Below are 18,652 nucleotides of genomic sequence, written 5' to 3' on the forward strand. Positions count from 1 at the left end.
ACAAGGTCAGTTTCAGTGGTCAACACAGAGATTATTTAACAGAACATCAAAATGGGGGTGAACGTTAGAGCTCACCTGGATTTTTTATATATCTATAAATATACATTATATATATTTATATACATATATTTATATATTTATTTTATTTATATATTTCATTTCATTCATTTTAATATATATTTTAAGTTATACATATTTTATAAATATACACAAATAATAAATTAATAAAATAAATATATTATATATATATATATATATATATATATATATGTATGAGAGAGAGAGACAGAGAAACCCAAAACGGGGAAATAATACGGAAACAACTGCCCTAAAAGAACAGGCTCTGGGTTTGAGTCTCAGTGGAAGAGTTTACCATCTGTGCGACCAGTCACTTAGCTTTTCTGAGTCAATTTCCTTCCCTCTAAAATGGGGATAGTAACGATCTACTTCAAAGCGCTCATGCTTGAAAAACCTTAATCCAGTGGCTGGCTAAGCACCAGAAGTCAGCTATTACTATTGTTATCTCTGCAGGAGCAAGGTATTTTCTGACCCTTTCTCTATAAGAAAAACCACTGTTTCTTCAGTTATACCGCATTCATGAGGCCGAAGCAGAAAACCAAGTGCTTTAAAAAGCTCGGAGACGGCTGCTGCAGAAACATGAACCCAGTCATCCAGGCCGGTAAAGCACAGCCCCCTCGGCAAAGCCCACCTTCCATTTCCTTCCCTTCCATCTCGGGAAAGCCAAGCTCCCCCTACGCGTTCGGTTATCTTATTTTCTTGCCTCGCCAGGTCGCTGGCCTGTCTCTGGCTTCTCTCCGCGACCTCTCGTTCATGCAGGCTCCGCGGCAGCGAAGCAGCTAGGGCTGGCGCCTCGCTTCCTCAGCGCTCCGTTCTTCCCCTCGGCTCCCGCCTGCCGCAGCTGCTTTCCGAAGCCGGGGTTCCCGCCGGGATTGACGCGCTGGGGGAGGAGCGGTTTCTCGGTGCGCGCCTCTAAGGAACATTACGGCAGGGCTCGTTCCCGGCTCCGGCCGCCAGCCCCAGCCTCCCAGGTCCGGAGCCGGGACTGGCGGAGGCCGCGAGGGAGGGAGCACGAGCAAGGAGGCACGCGCCCGCCGGTCCGCGCCCAGCCCGCCGCCGCCGCCGCCGCCGCCTCAGCAACCATGGCCGAGCGCCGCGCCTTCGCCCAGAAGATCAGCAGGTAAATCTCGGGCGTGGGGCGCGCCGCCGCCGCCCGAGAAAGAGCCGCGGAGTCCTGCCAGGCCGGGCCTAAGAGGCGGGTGGGTGTGGCGAGGCCGGCACCGGGATCCCGCGGCCTGGCCCGCGGCGGGGCGGAAGGGGTTCGGGGTGGCTGAGGGGGTAGCGGAGGCCTTGCGCCGCCCTACAACCCCGGTCTTCAACCTGCGTCCGCCGCTGAGTCTCGGCCGGGAGCAGAGAGGGCCGCGGACGCCAGCCAGCGCGCCCGCCTCCGCCTGCTCCTCGGCGGCCCAGGCCTGGACTTTCCCGGCGGTTTATTTAATGGAAGGGCGGGTGGGGGAGCTCGTCGGCCGCTTCCCAAATTCTTTGTGTCCCCACCCCCGGGCTTGTCGGGGGCCGCCGCGTTTCGCCCCCTCCCCTCTCTCCGCCCACCCCCTGTTGGCCCTTAGAGGGTGCGGGGTCCGCCCTCCTCTCCACCCCAACAAAAGGAGAAACGCGCGGCGGCTCGGGGCGGGTGGGAGGCCGCCCCTCCTTCACGCGTCTCGCTCTTCCTGAGAAATCTGACAGGAACCCTCTTTGCACCCTGGGGCCAGGTTCAAAGTGGGCTTATGCGTCCAGGATTGCAAACGTGTGGACAGAATGAAAAGTTGAGAGCTGCGGGCTGCACCTTCGGTGTGCAGCTGCCGAATCCCTGACGGATTGCAGGCTGAAGCTCGTTCTGAGTTCGCCTGTGAATTTAACTGTGCGCCTGTGTTTCTCGGAGCACCCGAAGAAGATGGATGATAGGCAGTGTTCTTTATACACCGGCTTTCTCTCATATGTTAGCAGTCTTGAAGTAAAGCAAGTGATCAAGGTGGAGGTTTCAAAGCCTTTCACCTATTTGGGGTGGTTGGTTGCCACCTTTCTCCCACCCGCCAAATAAGAATTGAATGACAGGATTCTAATATTTGTAGAATTTCTTTGTGGAGTGTACTTATGTATGAGACAGTGGACATTTTTGTTTTAATAAAATCATGTTTGTGTGAATTATGATGTCCCAAGAAAAGAAGCATTCAGATTAAATTACCTTTTTTGTTTTTGGACAGTTGTATTTCTGTGACTCTGAGTCTTTCTGGTTTGTTGACATTTCTTAAAAAATTTTGGGCCGGATGCAGTGGCTCACGCCTGTAATCCCAGCACTTTGGGAGGCCGAGGCAGGAGGATCGCTTGAGGCCAGGAGTTCAAGACCAGCCTGGGCAACATAGCGAGTACCCCCCTTCCCACCCCATCTCTGCAAAAAAAAATTAGCCAGGTGTGGTGTCGCACCTGTAGTCCTAGCTAGCTTCGAGGCAGAGGCTTTTTTTTTCTTTCTTTCCAGAGTTCTAGCACATATTTTTTTCCTTAAGGGACAAAATATCTAGTGTTTAAGAGCATGGGCTCTACTGTCAGACTCCGACATGGGTTCAAATCCTGACTGATATTTTCTAACTTGGGACTTTGGCCAAGTTGTTGGGCCAAATTTCCGTTTCCTCATCTGGCAAATGAGAATATTAATAGGACCCAGATCATAGTGTTGTTGTGAACATTAAATGGCATAATTTGTGTAATGTGTGTAAGATAGTACATGGCCTATACTACCTGTCATCCAACACTTGTAGTAATTACTTTCTCCCAGGGAGTTGTGATGACAGGACTTTTTTTTTTTTTTTTTTTGGTAAAATAACTAGGTCTTACTTCTGATGGTGATGTCATTAAAAAATGTTATTACTTGACATGTATTCCTAGTATTAATTTCTCTTATTAGAACCAGAAATTTATCCCTGAAAACGTCATACTGATAAAGTAAGTGCACATTAGAGACTTGGATATAAAATTGTGTGTCTATTAGTGGAGTTTACCACCAGATGGGACAGGACAAACCGCAAGAAAAAAAGAGAATCAGTTGTGCAAAACAACACAAAATGCAAATAAGAACAGCTTTCTAAGAAGTTATAAAATTAAGGTAACATGAATGAAGAGATATGCACTTATTGGACAGACAGGAGGTGGATATGGTAGTGATTGGTGATTGGACATGCAAGGTGAGGCAGATTGAGGAATCTGGGATGACATCCTAAGTTGGGCAACCACGTGGATGTTGGTGACAGTCTTTGGGGTAAGGGAGTACAGGAGGGAAAAAGAGTTTGAGATTGGGAGATGCAAGTGGGATGGAGATGATTCAGTTTTGGAGTTGTTAATTTTGAGGGGCTCATGAATCACTCAGAGAGAAATATCTGTTTGGTTTTTGGTGCAGGTTGAAGGTGCAGAAGAGAGATTGGGCTGGAGATCTGGATTTGAGAATTATCAGCAAGTAGATTGTATTTGGAGCCGGGGGCGGGTGGGAGTTGATGAGATTGTCCAGTAAGAATGTGCAGATTTAACTTGGAAGGAACACCAAAGACAGAACTGCTACGAGTAATGAATTATTAGCTGCTTATTGTGAATGAAAGGTTCTTCCTTGTTATCAAATATGATTGAATAATAGCTAATACTTCTGAATCAATTCGTGTTCTGCTTTTTAGTTTTCTATTAGAGGGAAGTATAGCACAAATTCTGGAGATGAATTTCCTGGGTTTGACACCCCAGCACAGCCACTCATTGGGTAAACATGGCCAAGTTACTTGACCACACTTCTGCCTCATTTTCACTATCTAGAAAATGAAGATGATAGTAAGACTTAACCTGGTAGGGTTGTTGTGAGGATTAAATGAATTGATACCTCTAAAGTGCTTAGAACCGTGCTCTGTGTGTCTAGTAAGTATCAGCTGTTTTTTTACCACCGTATTTATAATGTGGTTTAGGACTTTTGTTGGAAATGATAATCCTTTTCATAGTATGCATATATGAAATTTGTTGCTCTGTGAAAAGCCTGTTGCTGTTTGGAACCTTATTTCTTTTCAAAGCTTTGTGATTGTTCAGAAACCTTTACTTAAAAAAAAATTATAATGATCTTCTTTCTGTCTCAGTTATTTTTTAGCCCTTTGCATTTAGTGCAGTTATTTTTTGAGGCTGTAATTTGGTGATTTCTGAAGGCTCTTTATTCTTATATCACTAATTATACTGTTTACTTCAGCTCACCATAGAAAAGCAGCATGTATACTTTGTCCATATCAAGTAGTTGTCTTTTTATGTGTGTGTCCCCTTTGCTTTTTGAGGATAAGGCCCATGGATTTATGAAATGTTGACTGTAGATAAATTGTCTAGGATTTTGTTGGGATTATTTTGTCCTGTCGCTTGATACTCAGCAGTATGATGAACATTTGTGTACACTTAAAGCACTTTTTACTGCATTCTCATCTTCATAACCCAGAGAGGCAGAAAATGTACTAAAGAATATAGGATCTGGGATCAGATTGCACAGGTTGAAATTCTGCATATATCACAGAAAAATGGGGATAACAGCCTCAATAAAGTTAATGTGATGATTAAATGAGTTAATACATGTGTAAGTGAGCTAATACAGTTCTAATAATGCATTAGTACTGTGTCTAGAACATAAGCATTCAAAAATGTTAGCCACTACTATTATTTATTTCTATATTACTTACTGTTATTGTTATCATTTTCTAGATGGGGAATTGAGGCCTAAAAAGAGCCATTGTATTTGCCTAAATTGGGATTCAAATCCTAGTTCTCTGATTTCAGATTTTTTCTTTTTCTTTTTTTTTTGAGATGCAGTTTTGCTCTTTCACCCAGGCTGGAGTGAAGTGGCACAATCTTGGCTCACTGCAACCTCCACACTACCCCCCACCCCCGTCCCCTGCTCCCGGGTTCAAGCGATTCCCCTGCCCTCACCACCACGCCCAGCTAATTTTTGTATTTTCAGTAGTAAGAGGGTTTTACCATGTTTGCCAGGCTGGTCTCGAACTCCTGACCTCAGGTGATCCACCCGCCTTGGCCTCCCAAAGTGCTAGGATTACAGGCGTAAGCCACCTCGCCCAGCCTGATTTCAGATCTTATGCTTTTTTTTTTTCTTGAGATAAGGTCTTGCTCTGTTGCCCAGGCTGTAGTATAGTGGTGCAGTCTTGGCTCATTGCAGATTCTGCCCCTGGGTTCAAGCGATTCTCTCACCTCAGCCTCCCAAGTAGCTGGGACTATGGGCACTATGCCTGGCTAATTTTTGCATTTTTTTTGTAGAGACGGGGTTTCGCCATGTTGCCTAGGCTGGTCTTGAATTCCAGGGCTAAAGTAATCTGCCCACCTTGGCCTCCCAAAGTGCTGGGATTACAGTCATGAGCTACCGTGCCTGGCCTACTCTTTTTATTTGACTATGTTTTTTTTCTGCAAACTATTTTCTGTGGTAGTTCCAGGTTTCCTAACAGTGTCACTGCTACTATCCCAAAAGTTATGCCAGCTTTCTTAGTCCTTCCTTTGTTAACCGGGTATCATTTTGCTGCATAAGCAGCATAATTTAATGAAAGGTTTCCATCAGATCTTTATTTCTGAGGGAAAATCTTATATGAGTGGGATTTCCTGGATATAGACTTATTTAACACCTCAGATGTTTTTAGTCATGTTTGTGTTAGTAACTCTGTACAGATGGGCCCAGCCTTTCAATCTACAGAATCTACTTTGTTCAATTCATAGTTCCATGTATTACCAGCTACTTCAGCGCTGCCTGTTGTGTCTCACTGGACACATAATCTTCCCTGATCTTTTGTTGTATTCATCTCAGTAATTCTTAATGCTGAATAGCTAACATGCCTCTTGCTCTTAAGCTGCAGAATAATGTTAGAGAGAGACTAGAACATTTCAGAGTTGATCTTTATGTCTCAATATCTTGCCATTTGAGATGAGATTTACCGTAAGTCATTTCTCTTATTTAACAATTTCATTTCTCTACCTCATCTTACTGAAAAGTTTGGGACTACCATTAGTCCTTCATTTTAACCTTAGCATACTACTCTCTCAGTATGTGATTTAACCATCTTTCTCCCTTGAGCCTGAAAGGTCTCTTGTTCCTAAAGCTTACCTATTTTATTGTACTTCAAAATTCTCTCTTGCCACCTCTCTCAGAGTCTGGATTCCACAAATGTCCCTGTTCTAACATCTTCAATCTACTCCTTTTTGTGGACCTTTCCCTTAAACCATAGGACTTACTATGTCTTTCTCATCAAAAAACAAAGATCTATTGAGTGTTCTGGCGTTTTCAGCTGCCAATCAAACATTCCTTTCCTCGTCACATTTCTCCTATGTATGTGGTATAGTCATGGCTACTTCCTGTTTATTCTCTTCCTCATCAATTCTTGGGCTATATAGTTGAGCTTACCTTATGTCTAGAATTATAGGGCTCTTGAGGGCTAGGAACCTTTGACTTTTTTTCTTTTCTTCATCACTGATTTCATGAGCTATTTTTAAAAAAAGTTACATTTCTTATGTCCCTCCACCCCCTTCCCTATTTTTGTACTGCTTTTCAGAGCTCTTTGATGGCAGGTCTGGTCTTGACTTTTTGTCTCCAGTGCTTCACACAGATCCTATGGATACCTGACATGTTAGTTGAAGCATCCTTCATTATTTCACTTCTGGATGACCCTAGAAAACTGCTAGCTGATCTAGTCCCTCCCTCCTCTAATTCAAGTATATTGCAAATTAAGTCTCCCTAAAACACAGCTTTCATCATGTCATTGTGCAGTTCAAGAATATAAGTGGCTTTTTACAGTGGTAAAGCCAAACCCTTGCTTGGATTTTAAAGTTAACTGTGACCTAGTCCTCCTTTTGTTGACTTACTCTCTAGTTTACATATTGTCCTCCAGTCAGTCTGGTGTTTTCACTGTACCTCCACAAATGCTATGCTCATTTCCATCTCTGTAACTGTTGTGCTGTTTTTTTTTCTTTTAGATACATTCTTCCTTTTCTTTCCTGAATCTTGCCTCTTCTTAAGACTACTCCAGTCCACGATTCTGACTTTTGGGACAACCATTTCCTTTCTTGCTTTAATGTTACCATCTGTGAATGCATTGCTAAGCAAAATCTTTTCTTCTCTTTTTGAAGTTATTCGGGTGGAATTGTATTGTGTGTATGCTTCTCTGTCTTGCTTCTTTGCAAAAAATTATAATTTGTGAGATAGATTAATTAATGATATTCTGAGTAGTTGAAGTTCATTCCTTTTCATTGCTTTGTAGTATTTCATTGCATAAATATACCACAATTCATTCTATAGTAGGTGAACATTTGGATTGTTTCCAGTTTTTTACTATTACAAACAACGTTTCTATGAACACTCCTATACAAATATTCAGGTGTACATATGCTTGAGTTTCTGTAGGGTATAGCCACCCTTGCAATTTCTGAGTCATAGATGGCAATCTTTATTGCTACAGGAATGTTTATTAGGTAGTGCCAAACTGATTTCTAAAGTGGTGGTAGAAATTTACAATCTCACAACAATGTTGCTTTACATCAATGCCATTACTTGGTTTGGCCAGCTTTTTCATTTTTGCCACTATCTGGTGGATGCGCAATGCTATCTCATTGTAAGTTTTAATTTTTATTTTATTACTAATGAGGTTGAGCTCTGTTTTGTATGTTTACTGATCATTTGGATTTCTTCTTTTATAAATTGCTTATTTAAATCTTTTGCTGTTATCCCCCTCCTCCATTGTTTTTTCCCTTTGGTTTTTTTAAAAATTGGTTTTGTGTGAGTACTTTACATACAGTCTGTGTATTCGTTGTTTGTTGATTATATGTGTAGCAAATACCTTTTTCCACCCTGTGGCTTGTTTTTCATTGTTTTAATGGAGTCTTATGAAAGCTCTAAGTTCTCAGTTTTAATACACTTTAACTTACTTACCAGTCTTTTTTAATGGTTATTACTTTATGGGTCTTAAGAAATATTTTGTTACCCTGAGATATTAAGATATTCATCCATATTATCATGAATTTGTAGTTACTCCCTTTTTATTTAGGTTTATATTCCACCTTGATATGTGTATGGTGTGAAATTTTAATTTTTTTCTAAATGTATTATTCTTTCCCCATTAATCTGCCCTGCTGCCTCTGTTGTAGATTAAAAAAATTAACTTTAATATTTGTGGGTACATAGTATGCATATGTATTTGTGGGGTACATAAGATATTTTGATACAGGCATACAGTGTATAAGAATCACATCAGGGTAAATAGCGTATCTATCATCTCAAGCATTTATCTTGTGTAACAAACGATCCAGTTCTTTTAATTATTTTTAAAATGTACATTGAAATTATCTGTTGTAGATTATATATCCTTATTTGTGGGTCTTTTTCTGGGATCTCTGTTTTGTTCCATTGGTCTGGTTAAACAGTATTTTTTTTTTTTATAAATTATAAATAATCTTAGTTATAATCAGCCTTGGCATTTGGTAGAGTAACTCCTTCTACCTTTAAAAAAAAATCTTGACTGCTCTTAGCCCTTTGAATTTCCATGTAAATTTTAGAATCTACCAAAAACAAAACAAAACTCCCTGAACCCAAAACTCATAGAATTTGATTGGGATTGCATTGAATCTATATGTTAATTTGGAGGATAAATAACATCCTTATAATACTGAGTTTCCAATCCATGATCCATAGCGTATCTCTCCATTTATTTAGGTCTTCTTTATGTTGTACAATGAAATTTTATAATTTTCTCTGTCAGGTTCTTGCTTATCTTTTGTTAGATTTATTCCTGGGTAGATAACAATTTTGTATCCAGCTATACCTTGCTAAACTCTTGTTTATTCTAAGAATGTACTTGTGAATTCCTTTGTATTTTCTGTGTAGACAACCGTATGATCTGGAAATCATTATTTTTTTTGTTTCTTCCTTTTCAATCCTTATAATTGACTTACTATTTTTTTTTTTTTTTTTTTTTGAGATGGAATCTCGCTCTGTGGCCCAGGCTGGAGTGCAGTGGCTGGACCTCAGCTCAGTGCAAGCTCTGCCTCCTGGGTTCACGCCGTTCTCCTGCCTCAGCCTCCGGAGTAGCTGGGACTACAGGCACCCGCCACCTCGCCTGGCTAGTTTTTTGTATTTTTTAGTGGAGACGGGGTTTCACTGTGTTAGCCAGGATGGTCTTGATCTCCTGACCTCGTGATGCGCCCGTCTCGGCCTCCCAAAGTGCTGGGATTACAGGCATGAGCCACCGCGCCCGGCCCAACTTACTATTTTTTATCTTGCTCTGTAGACTATTATTTTGTATTACTGTGTAGATTGGTATCATTGCTATTCAACATTGTATTAATATTGAACATTCTTAACATTTTTATTTTTCTGTTTTGTAGTTTTTATTTATTTTTTTGAGATGGACTCTTGCTCTGTTGTCCAGGATGGAGCACAGTGGCGTGATCATAGCTCATTATAACCTTGAACTCCTGGGCTCGAGCTGTCATCTCACTTCAGCCTCCTGAGTAGCTGGAACTACAGGTGTGCACGACCATGTCTGGCTAATTTTTAAATTTGTTTTAGAGATGGGGTCTTGCTGTGTTGCCCAGGCTGGTCTCAAACTCCTGGCCTCAAGCGATCCTCCCACCTTGGCCTTCCCAAATGCTGGGATTACAGGCATGAACCTCTGTTCCTGGCTTTCCTTGTTTTATTTATGATCTCAAAGGGAAAGCATTCTGTGTTTCACTGTTAAGCCTAATGATAGCTGACAGCTTTTTGTAGCTTTTAGTTTGGGTTCTCTAGAAAACAGAGCCTGTTATAAGAGTTAAGAATTGATGCTTTATTTGGGGCTTTTCTTCTTCATTCCAGTCAATTCAATTTCTTCAGACTTAACTCCCTTTTACTTTAGGGTTGCATCATTTGGACCCCCTTGGCACACACTCGGGATATCTCACTGCTTTTTCAGTGGCTTTTTACACGGGATTTTTTTTCTTTTTTTTTTTTTTAGCAGGGGTTACAAGTGACAGATCAGATTGTTTTGCACAGACACACAGTGTTGACTCATGTAACCGAGTGTATTGGGTCCAGGGATACAGATGATGTCAGCAGCCGCTTATCTTCATGTCTTGGATAGGTTTTCCACAGAATGGTCACTATGAGATTTGACAGCCCCAGGCTCAAATCCTACCAGTTTAGTTCTGGCGGAAAAGATCCAAGGACTCAATTATTGGTGTGGGTTGGGTCACATGTCCTTCCTTGAACCAATTACTATGTTTAGGGGGATAGGAGAGTCTGACCACTGTGGGTCACATGCCCTTCTCTATGGCTTGGGGGAAAGATGTGTTAGCCCCACCCAAATCTTACAGAACTAGTTCCTTACTAAAGAAGGGTTTCTAACCTAAAGAATGAGGATGAGAGTACTGGTCATAGCAAAACAACTGATGTTCTTTAAAATTAGTCATTTTAAGTGGTTCCACATCAGTATAATTACTTAAATGTGTGGCAGTATAGACAGCTATCCTATCTGCAATTTAGATGGAATTGATGAAATACAAAGAAATTCAAAGAAAACCAGTGTAATCTGATGCTAGCTAGCTGTGGCTTCCCTGTCCCTTAACTTTTTAAAGTTTAGCTCAGATCTTAGTACCAACTCAAAGCCCTCCCAAGGATGTCTTCCTTTTTCTTTTTGACTTTTGTCGTTCTCATTTTTTCCTTCTGCATCTGTATGCTTGCATCATCATGGGCTGTTTCTCGTTTGCCCTGTGACACCAGAAAACCGAACTAACTCCTTCATTCATATCGACCATTTAATAATTTTCATAATTGCTAATGATACAGGATCATGGTACGGAGTCTCAGGGTGCAAAATTTTCTTAGTGACTACATTCAGCTCTCCTTTTTCTGCCATCATCATTCTTTCTTTTACAAATAAACAGTTTCTTCCACTTATCTTTGCAGAGCAGTTCCAGCCATACCCAGATCCTTAGAAAAACAGAACAAAACAAAAACCAGCTTTATTGAGGTATACTTTATGTATCATAAAATTCATTCATTTTAAGTATACAATTAAATGATTTTTAGTAAATTTACAGATGTGAAACCGTCATCCAGAATCTAGTTTTAGAACGTTTCTATCACCCCAAAAAATTCCTTGTGCCAGTTTGCGGTCATTCCCTATTTTGACCCCAAGCTCTAGGCACAACAAATCTTTTTTGTATCGATCTCTCAATTTGCTTTTTATGAAGATTTCACATAAAGAGAATCATGCAATATATGGCCTTTTATGTCTGGTGGCTTTCATTTAGCGTAATGTTTTTATGGTTCATCTGTGTTGTAGCATGTATCAGTACTTCACTCCTTTTATGACTGAATAATACTCCATTGTGTGTAGCACATTTTGTTTATCCATTCATCAGTTGATGGACATTTAGGTTGTTTTTTCTACCTTTGGCTTTTGTGAATAGTGCCAATAGGAATACAAGCTTTTGTTTGAAGACTTGTTTTCAATTCTTGTGGGTATATACCTATCTAGGAGTGGAATTGCTAGGTCATAGTATAATTTTGTGTTTAGCTTTTTGAGGATCTGCGAACCTGTTCCACAATGACTGCCATTTTACATTCCTATTAGCAATGTATGAGGGTTATGAGGGTTCTAATTTCTCCACATGCTTGCTAACACTTGTTATTGTCCTCTTTGATTCTAGACATTCTGGTGAGTGTGAAGTGGTATTTCATTGTGTTTTAGATTTGTGTTTTCCTAATGACTAGTGACTTTTTTTTTTTTTTTTTTTTTTTGAGATGGAGTCTTGCACTGTCACCCAGGCTGGAGTGCAGTGGTGCAATCTCAGCTCATTGCAAGCTCCGCCTCCCAGGTTCACGCCATTCTTCTGCCTCAACCTCCTGAGTAGCTGGAACTAGGCATCCGCCACCATGCCTGGCTAATTTGTTTTTTTTTGTATTTTTAGTAGAGAGGGGTTTCACCATGTTAGCCAGGATGGTCTCGATCTCCTGACCTTGTGATCTGCCCGCCTCGGCCTCCCAAAGTGCTGGGATTACCGGCGTGAGCTACCACGCCTGGCCGACTAAAGTGACCTTTTTTATGTGCTTATTAGCCACTCACATATCTGCTCTGGTGAAATACCTATTCGGATCTCTTATTTATATTGATTGATTGATTGAGACAGGGTCTTGCTCTGTTACCCAGGCTGTAGTTCAGTGGTGTGTTATAGCTCACTGCTGCTTTGAACTCCTGGGCTCAAGCCATCCTCCCAGCTCAACCTCCTGAGTAGCTGGGGCTACAGGCCCACATCACCACATCTGGCTAAGTTTCTGTATCTTTTGTAGAGTCAGACTCTATGTTGCCCAGGCTGGTCTTGAACGCTTGGGCTCAAGTGATCCTCCCCCCTCAGCCTCCCAAAGTGCTAGGATTACACGCATGCACCACCATGCCTGGCCTCTTACTTATTTTTCAGTGGGATTATTTATCTTGTTTTTGAGTTGTAGGAGTTCTTTATGTGTTCTGGGTAAAAGTTCTTCTTTAGATATATAATATTGTCTCCTTGTTTGGCTTGTCCTTTCATTTTTTAGGTGATGTTTGAAGCACAAAAGTTTTCAATTTTGATAAAGTTCAGTTCATCAGTTTTTCTTCTTTTATGCATCAGGATTTTGGTGTTGTAGCTAAGATTTTTTGCCTAATCCATTGTCATGAATTTTTTTCTATTTTCTGCTAAAAATTTTATAGTTTTAGTTCTTATATTAAGGTTTATGTTCCATTTTGCATTAGTTTTTGTGCATAGTTTGAGATAAAGGTCTAAATTTGTCTTTAGTGTGTGGATGTTCAATTGTTGCAACACTCTGTTGAAAAGAATACTTTTGTCCAATTGAATTGCCTTGGCACCATTATCAGAAAAGATCAGTTGACCATAAATGTAAGAGTTCATTTCCTGATACTCAGTTCTGTTTCATTGATCTGTTTGTCTATCCTTATACCAGTACTGTACTGTTCTGGTTACCAAGGCTTTAAAGTAAAATTTGAAATTTGTAATTGTGAGTCCTCTAGTTTTTTACTTTTTTCAATATTGTTTTGTCTGTTCTGGATTTTTTGCATTTTCATATACATTTTAGGATCAATATCCATATAAAGTATGCCAGTTTCTGCTAAGTCTTGTTGGGATTTTGATAGAAATTACATTGAATCTGTTGATCAGTTTGGGAGAATTGCCATCTGAACAATATTGAGTCTTCTAATCCATGAAAATGGGGCGGGGAGGATCTATTTATTTAGATCTTACTTAATTTCTCTCTTCAGTGTCTTGAAGTTTTCAGTGTACAGGTCTTGTACTTCTTTTGTTAAATTTATTTCTAAATATTTTATTATTTTTGATCTTTTGAATGAAATTAAATATTTTTGGTTTGTTCATTGCTAATATATAGAGATACAGTTGATTTTTGGATATTAAACTTGTATTCTTAGACCTTGCTGAACTTGTTTGGTATTTCTAGTAGTTTTTTGTGGGTTCCCGAGAATTTTCTGTAAAAGGATAATTTTTTTCTGTGAGTAAAGACAGTTTTATTTCTTCCTTTCCAATCTAAATGCCTTTAATCCCTCCCTCCCTCCCTTCCTTCCTTCCCATTTCCTTCCTCTCTCCCTCCTTCCCTCCCTCCCTCTTCTAGTACAAGGTTGAGTAGAAGTGGTGAGAGCAGACAGATATACTTGGCTTTCTCTTGCTCTAAAGAGAAAAGCATTCAGACTTTCACCGTTAAATATGATGTTGTTTGTAGGCAGATGTTGTAAAAAAGGAAAGGTGGGGATAAGGATTTGAGAAATATTTAAAAGTTAGAATAAACACGATTTAGCAACTAATTATATACACTTCACACCAGGATATAATTTTGTATGTTTATGGGTAAGGCAGCTCTGGGTTTATTTTTATGAAGTAGGGTAGAATTTAAGATAAATTTATATCCTTTTAGGAGGATTGGCTTTTTGCAGTAGATACTTTTCTTTTCCCTCTGTTTTTAATTGCCAATTTCAGGTCAGTGTTAATATTTACAAATGCTAAATTTTTGAATTCTTTTCTTTATGTAGTTATAATGTAATATGTTCCATGAAATAGGGAACAGCATTATCACCAGCTTTTTAGTTGATGAAATTGAGATTTATATTGAAATGCTATTGATCACAGTGATAGAGCCATCCAAATCTCCTTAATACAGTACTTTCTAGGCTGGGCACGGTGGCTCACGCCTGTAATCCTAGCACTTTGGGAGGCTGAGGCGGGCGAATCAAATCACGAGGTCAGGAGATCGAGACCATCCTGGCTAACACGGTGAAACCCCGTTTCTACTAAAAATACAAAAAATTAGCTGGGCATGGTGGTGGGCACCTGTAGTCCTAGCTACTCAGGAGGCTGAGGCAGGAGAATGGCGTGAACCCGGGAGGTGGAGCTTGCAGTGAGCCGAGGCCGCACCACTGCACTCCAGCCTCAGCGACGGAGCGAGACTCCGTCTCAGAAACAAAACAAAAAAAACAGTGCTTTCTAATGTGAAAATAATTTTGAGTAATGTTATCCCCAAAATAGTGTCAAATGGGATATATGAGACACCTGACATCTTTTTTTAATCCTCTTCCCCTCCAGAAAAGGAGGTATATTTTAAATGTTAAGTGTATTATCTAGAAGGACTGTTTCTTTTTGTTTGTTTGTTTCACATGTTAATCTGCATGTTTTAGTTTTCTTGAGACTTTAGTGGTTACTATGGTCCAGTCTTCTGTGTTCTTAAACATTTTAATATGGGCTAACTTACAAATGACACGAAGACAGTGGCTTAGATTGGTGTTTTATTTAGCCATACATGAAGGATAGGAAACAGATCATAACAATGGTGGTAGTCATTCTAGTGTTCCTGTTACTATGTTAGTATATACACCAGACATTTTCACTGGATATCTTTAACTGACCTGTGAAAGGCTGGGTTTTGGAAAATAGAAAAATCATTAATATGAACTATATCAAGAATTATTTTATCTTTGGAAAACTGTTTCCATGGAAAGCTTTAGGAACTTTATGAATCTGAATTCAAACCCTACCTCTACCTTTCATAGACTTGGGCAAGTTACTTTATTTTTGTAATGTATCTAAAAATATCTGTTGTTTAATTATAAAATAATGTTGCTGCAGAGAATTTGGAAATACAGAAAGCCCTCAAAAATCACCCATAATTCTTGATTCAGACAAAAATCTCTGCCTCACAGAACTTACATTCTAGTGATAATTTTTGGAAAAACCAGAAATAGTTTAAATGTCCACCAGTGGAGACTGGTTGAATATGTTTGTTTATGCATACCAGGGACTTTATAGCAGATAAAAAGGAGATTAGTAGTTAAGAATGAGGTCTTTATGTTCAAATCTTGGCTCTATTCCTTATCAGTTATGTGAAACTCTTGAAATTTCAATATTTGAATAGAGTACCTACTTCATAGGGTTTTCTAAAGATTGAGGTATAACAAAAGTAACACTTTGCACAGTATGTGACACACTGTAAGTGCCTGACAAATGTTGCTAGTTTTATTAGTTTTATGTGCCAATATGAAAGATTTCTAATATGTATTGTATAATGTAAGGTATCAAGAAATGATTATTGTATGATGTCACGTGTGAACATTGAAAAATAAGAATTTCTTATATATATAATGATAGATACACATCTATTTCTTGAAGGATACCAAGAAAATAGTAACTAGTTACATCTGGGGAATAAGACTGGGGATTGGGAATTGGAGATGGCAGAGAGATGGACGTTCACCTCTTTGTGGAGTTTGAAATTTTTTCTTCCTAAGTTTGCATTTTGTAATGCCATTTATTTATTTATTTAAAAGATTTCTTGTATCAGGTTTTTTTTTTTTTTTTTTTTTTTGTCTTCGTTTTGGAAAATCTTATTTCCTCTGCTTCTCATAGTAACTTTAATAGTAGAGCTTGAAAGTAATTCTTTAACCAGCCCTTTGCAGGTATGCTAAAGACACATTAGAGACTATTTTGAGATAAGCAAACAAATTATATATCCTGTTAGAAAATGTTTTTAAAAAAGTTTCATACAGAATAGGAGAGTATTGTGTTTTGGTAGTAGTTTTTTTTTTTTTTTTTTTTTTTTAGTAGAGACGGGGTTTCACCGTGTTAGCCAGGATGGTCTCGATCTCCTGACCTCGTGATCCACCCGTCTCGGCCTCCCAAAGTGCTGGGATTACAGGCTTGAGCCACTGCGCCCGGCGGTAATAGTTTTTTTACTTTACTGGATTACAAAGATGATAATAATGAACTCAACTAGATTGAGACTTCTTTTTCCCTGCAAATATTTTTCTATTTGACAATAATAGATAAGAAGGCTTACTTTTTTCTTCCCTTTTAATCAATTAGAAACCAACATCACTTATGAATTGGTTTACTCTAAAAGGTGTTTTGAAAGTATTAGGTAGTCTCCAAGTTCATTCTTATTCCCTATCTCTCTTTTTTCCTCTCTCTAAATTCTTTTATCTGTTTCTCCATTTATCTCTCTCTCCCCATTGTCTTAGACTTCGAGGATGTTAGGAATAATAAGATATGGTCCCTGCCCTGAAGGAGGTCTCGTAAGTTGTTCCATTCAAGCATTCTTACTCAATTACTTTTCTGGGGAAAGAATTGTGATTTTTTCCTTTCTATTTCTGTGTTTTTCACTTTAGCTCTGTAAACATTGGGTAAGCACTTTGTATGTGCTACAGATAAGATGAAGTTTTGACTTTTAATTGCTTAATTCCTTGTAAGGAGATAGGTAAACAGATTTCAAAACAATTTGATAGTTGCTGTGACTTTGGTATTGTTTGGTTATCACAATGAAATAGAAAAATGCCACTAGAGTTTGAAAACCTGTAATTTCTTTAATGGCAGAAGTGAACCTGTTTTGGGACATTTATACCAAGTAAGAGACAGCATAGAGTACCCCAATCAGAGGTGAAGTTTTCTTGTCTATTCCTCAAGGAGGTTGCAGAGGTGCTTCTGAAGAAGTAGTGTATCAGACCTGAGAAGCCAAATTCTTGATACTTCACTGTACTCTTTTTTCCCCCCACCATACTTTTATACTTATGGGTTGTGTGAGTACTGTTCCATAGAAACCTTCTCAGCTTACATGCTTCTCTCAAAGAGAGTGCTTACAAATGTTGGGCTTTCCCACTACTGAAATCAAACCCAATTAGCAAGGCAAGGTTCTTATTCAACAATAGAAAGCAGTCAGTGGCTAGTCGCTGCCTGTCTGAATTTGTCTCCTGGAAGCTCCTTTTCTTTGAATGTATGCAGATAAGCACAGGGTGCTTTGAAAGCATAGGGAAGAGTGTCCAAACAGATTTGGACACTCAATGGTATGGAACAGAAAGAATCAGGCAGCGCTTTAGGGAGGCTGTGATATGCATACCACTTGAAGTTTATTTGCCCCATCTTACTTCGTATTCGATTTGTTAGTTTTCCCTACTAAGGCAGAATAATAATAACTGAAGCCTTCTTTTTTTTTTTTTTTTTTTGAGGCAAGGTCTCACTTTATTGCCCAGGCTGGAGTGCAGTAGTATGATGAAGGCTTACTGTAACCTTGACCTCCTGGGCTCAAGCTGTCCTCCCACCTCAGCCTGCCAAGTAGCTAGTCCTCCCACCTCAGCCTCCCAAGTAGCTAGGACTACAGGTACACACTACGACTCTTGGCTAATTTTTTGTATTTTTAGTAGAGACAGGGTTTTGCCATGTTGCCCAGGCTGGTCTCGAATTCCTGGGCTCAAGCGATCCTCCTGCCTGGACCTCCCAAAGTGCTGGAATTTCAGACATGAACCACTGCTGAAGCCTCCAACTGAAGACTTTTAAGCTAAATTACAAACATCATTTGCATCTCTAAAATATTGATATAAGGACATTTTACTATATGCTGCTTTCCACACAGTAAAAACATTTTTAAAAACCCTATTAACTCTTATGTATTACCTTGCCCGTGTTCAAATTTCTCATCCCCCAAAATATCTTTTATAGCTGGTTTATTCAAATCAGGATCCAGTAGTAACCATATGTTGCATTTGCTTTTATCTCATAAGTCTGTTTTTCCACCCTCTTAAATAGACCTTGTCTTTTAGTCTTAAGTCTTTTTTACACTAAAACTTAGCCCACTGCCTTTACTTTTTAATTTATCCACCACATTGACCCATAAGAGATTTTGGCACATAGCATGACCTGCCTTCTAGTTTTTATCTGATGGCTTCCTTGCAATAGTATTGTTTTTTTTTTTTTTTTTTTTTTTTTTGAGACGGAGTCTCGCTCTGTCGCCCAGGCTGGAGTGCAGTGGCTGGATCTCAGCTCACTGCAAGCTCCACCCTCCCGGGTTTATGCCATTCTCCTGCCTCAACCTCCCAAGTAGCTGGGACTACAGGTGCCCGCCACCTCACCCGGCTAGTTTTTTGTATTTTTTAGTAGAGACGGGGTTTCACCGTATTACCTAGGATGGTGTCGATCACCTGACCTCGTGATCCGCCCGTCTCGGCCTCCCAAAGTGCTGGGATTACAGGCTTGAGCCACCGCGCCCGGCCTGCAATAGTAT

The 18,652-nt window shown here is 39.7% G+C and overlaps 1 protein-coding gene across 5 annotated transcripts in view; it reads left to right on the plus strand.

Annotated features, from left to right (window-relative positions):
• Nucleotides 1–952: 952 nt before the first annotated feature.
• The window catches only part of DOCK7 (dedicator of cytokinesis 7), a 233,854-nt gene continuing 216,154 nt past the window's right edge, over nucleotides 953–18,652 (plus strand). For 3 of the 5 annotated variants that reach the window (XR_748766.2, XM_010370689.2, XM_010370688.2), the window contains exon 1: nucleotides 953–1,198. Coding sequence is in view for 4 of the 5 variants with exons in the window: in XM_010370689.2 (XP_010368991.1) it covers nucleotides 1,161–1,198 (38 nt within the window). In the remaining variant the exon portion in view is untranslated. The remainder of the gene's footprint in view (nucleotides 1,199–18,652) is intronic. The other 2 variants (XM_010370685.2, XM_010370687.2) reach the window with 1 other exon arrangement.

Source organism: Rhinopithecus roxellana, chromosome 12 (genome assembly GCF_007565055.1).
Source record: "Rhinopithecus roxellana isolate Shanxi Qingling chromosome 12, ASM756505v1, whole genome shotgun sequence".
Lineage (NCBI taxonomy): Eukaryota > Metazoa > Chordata > Mammalia > Primates > Cercopithecidae > Rhinopithecus > Rhinopithecus roxellana.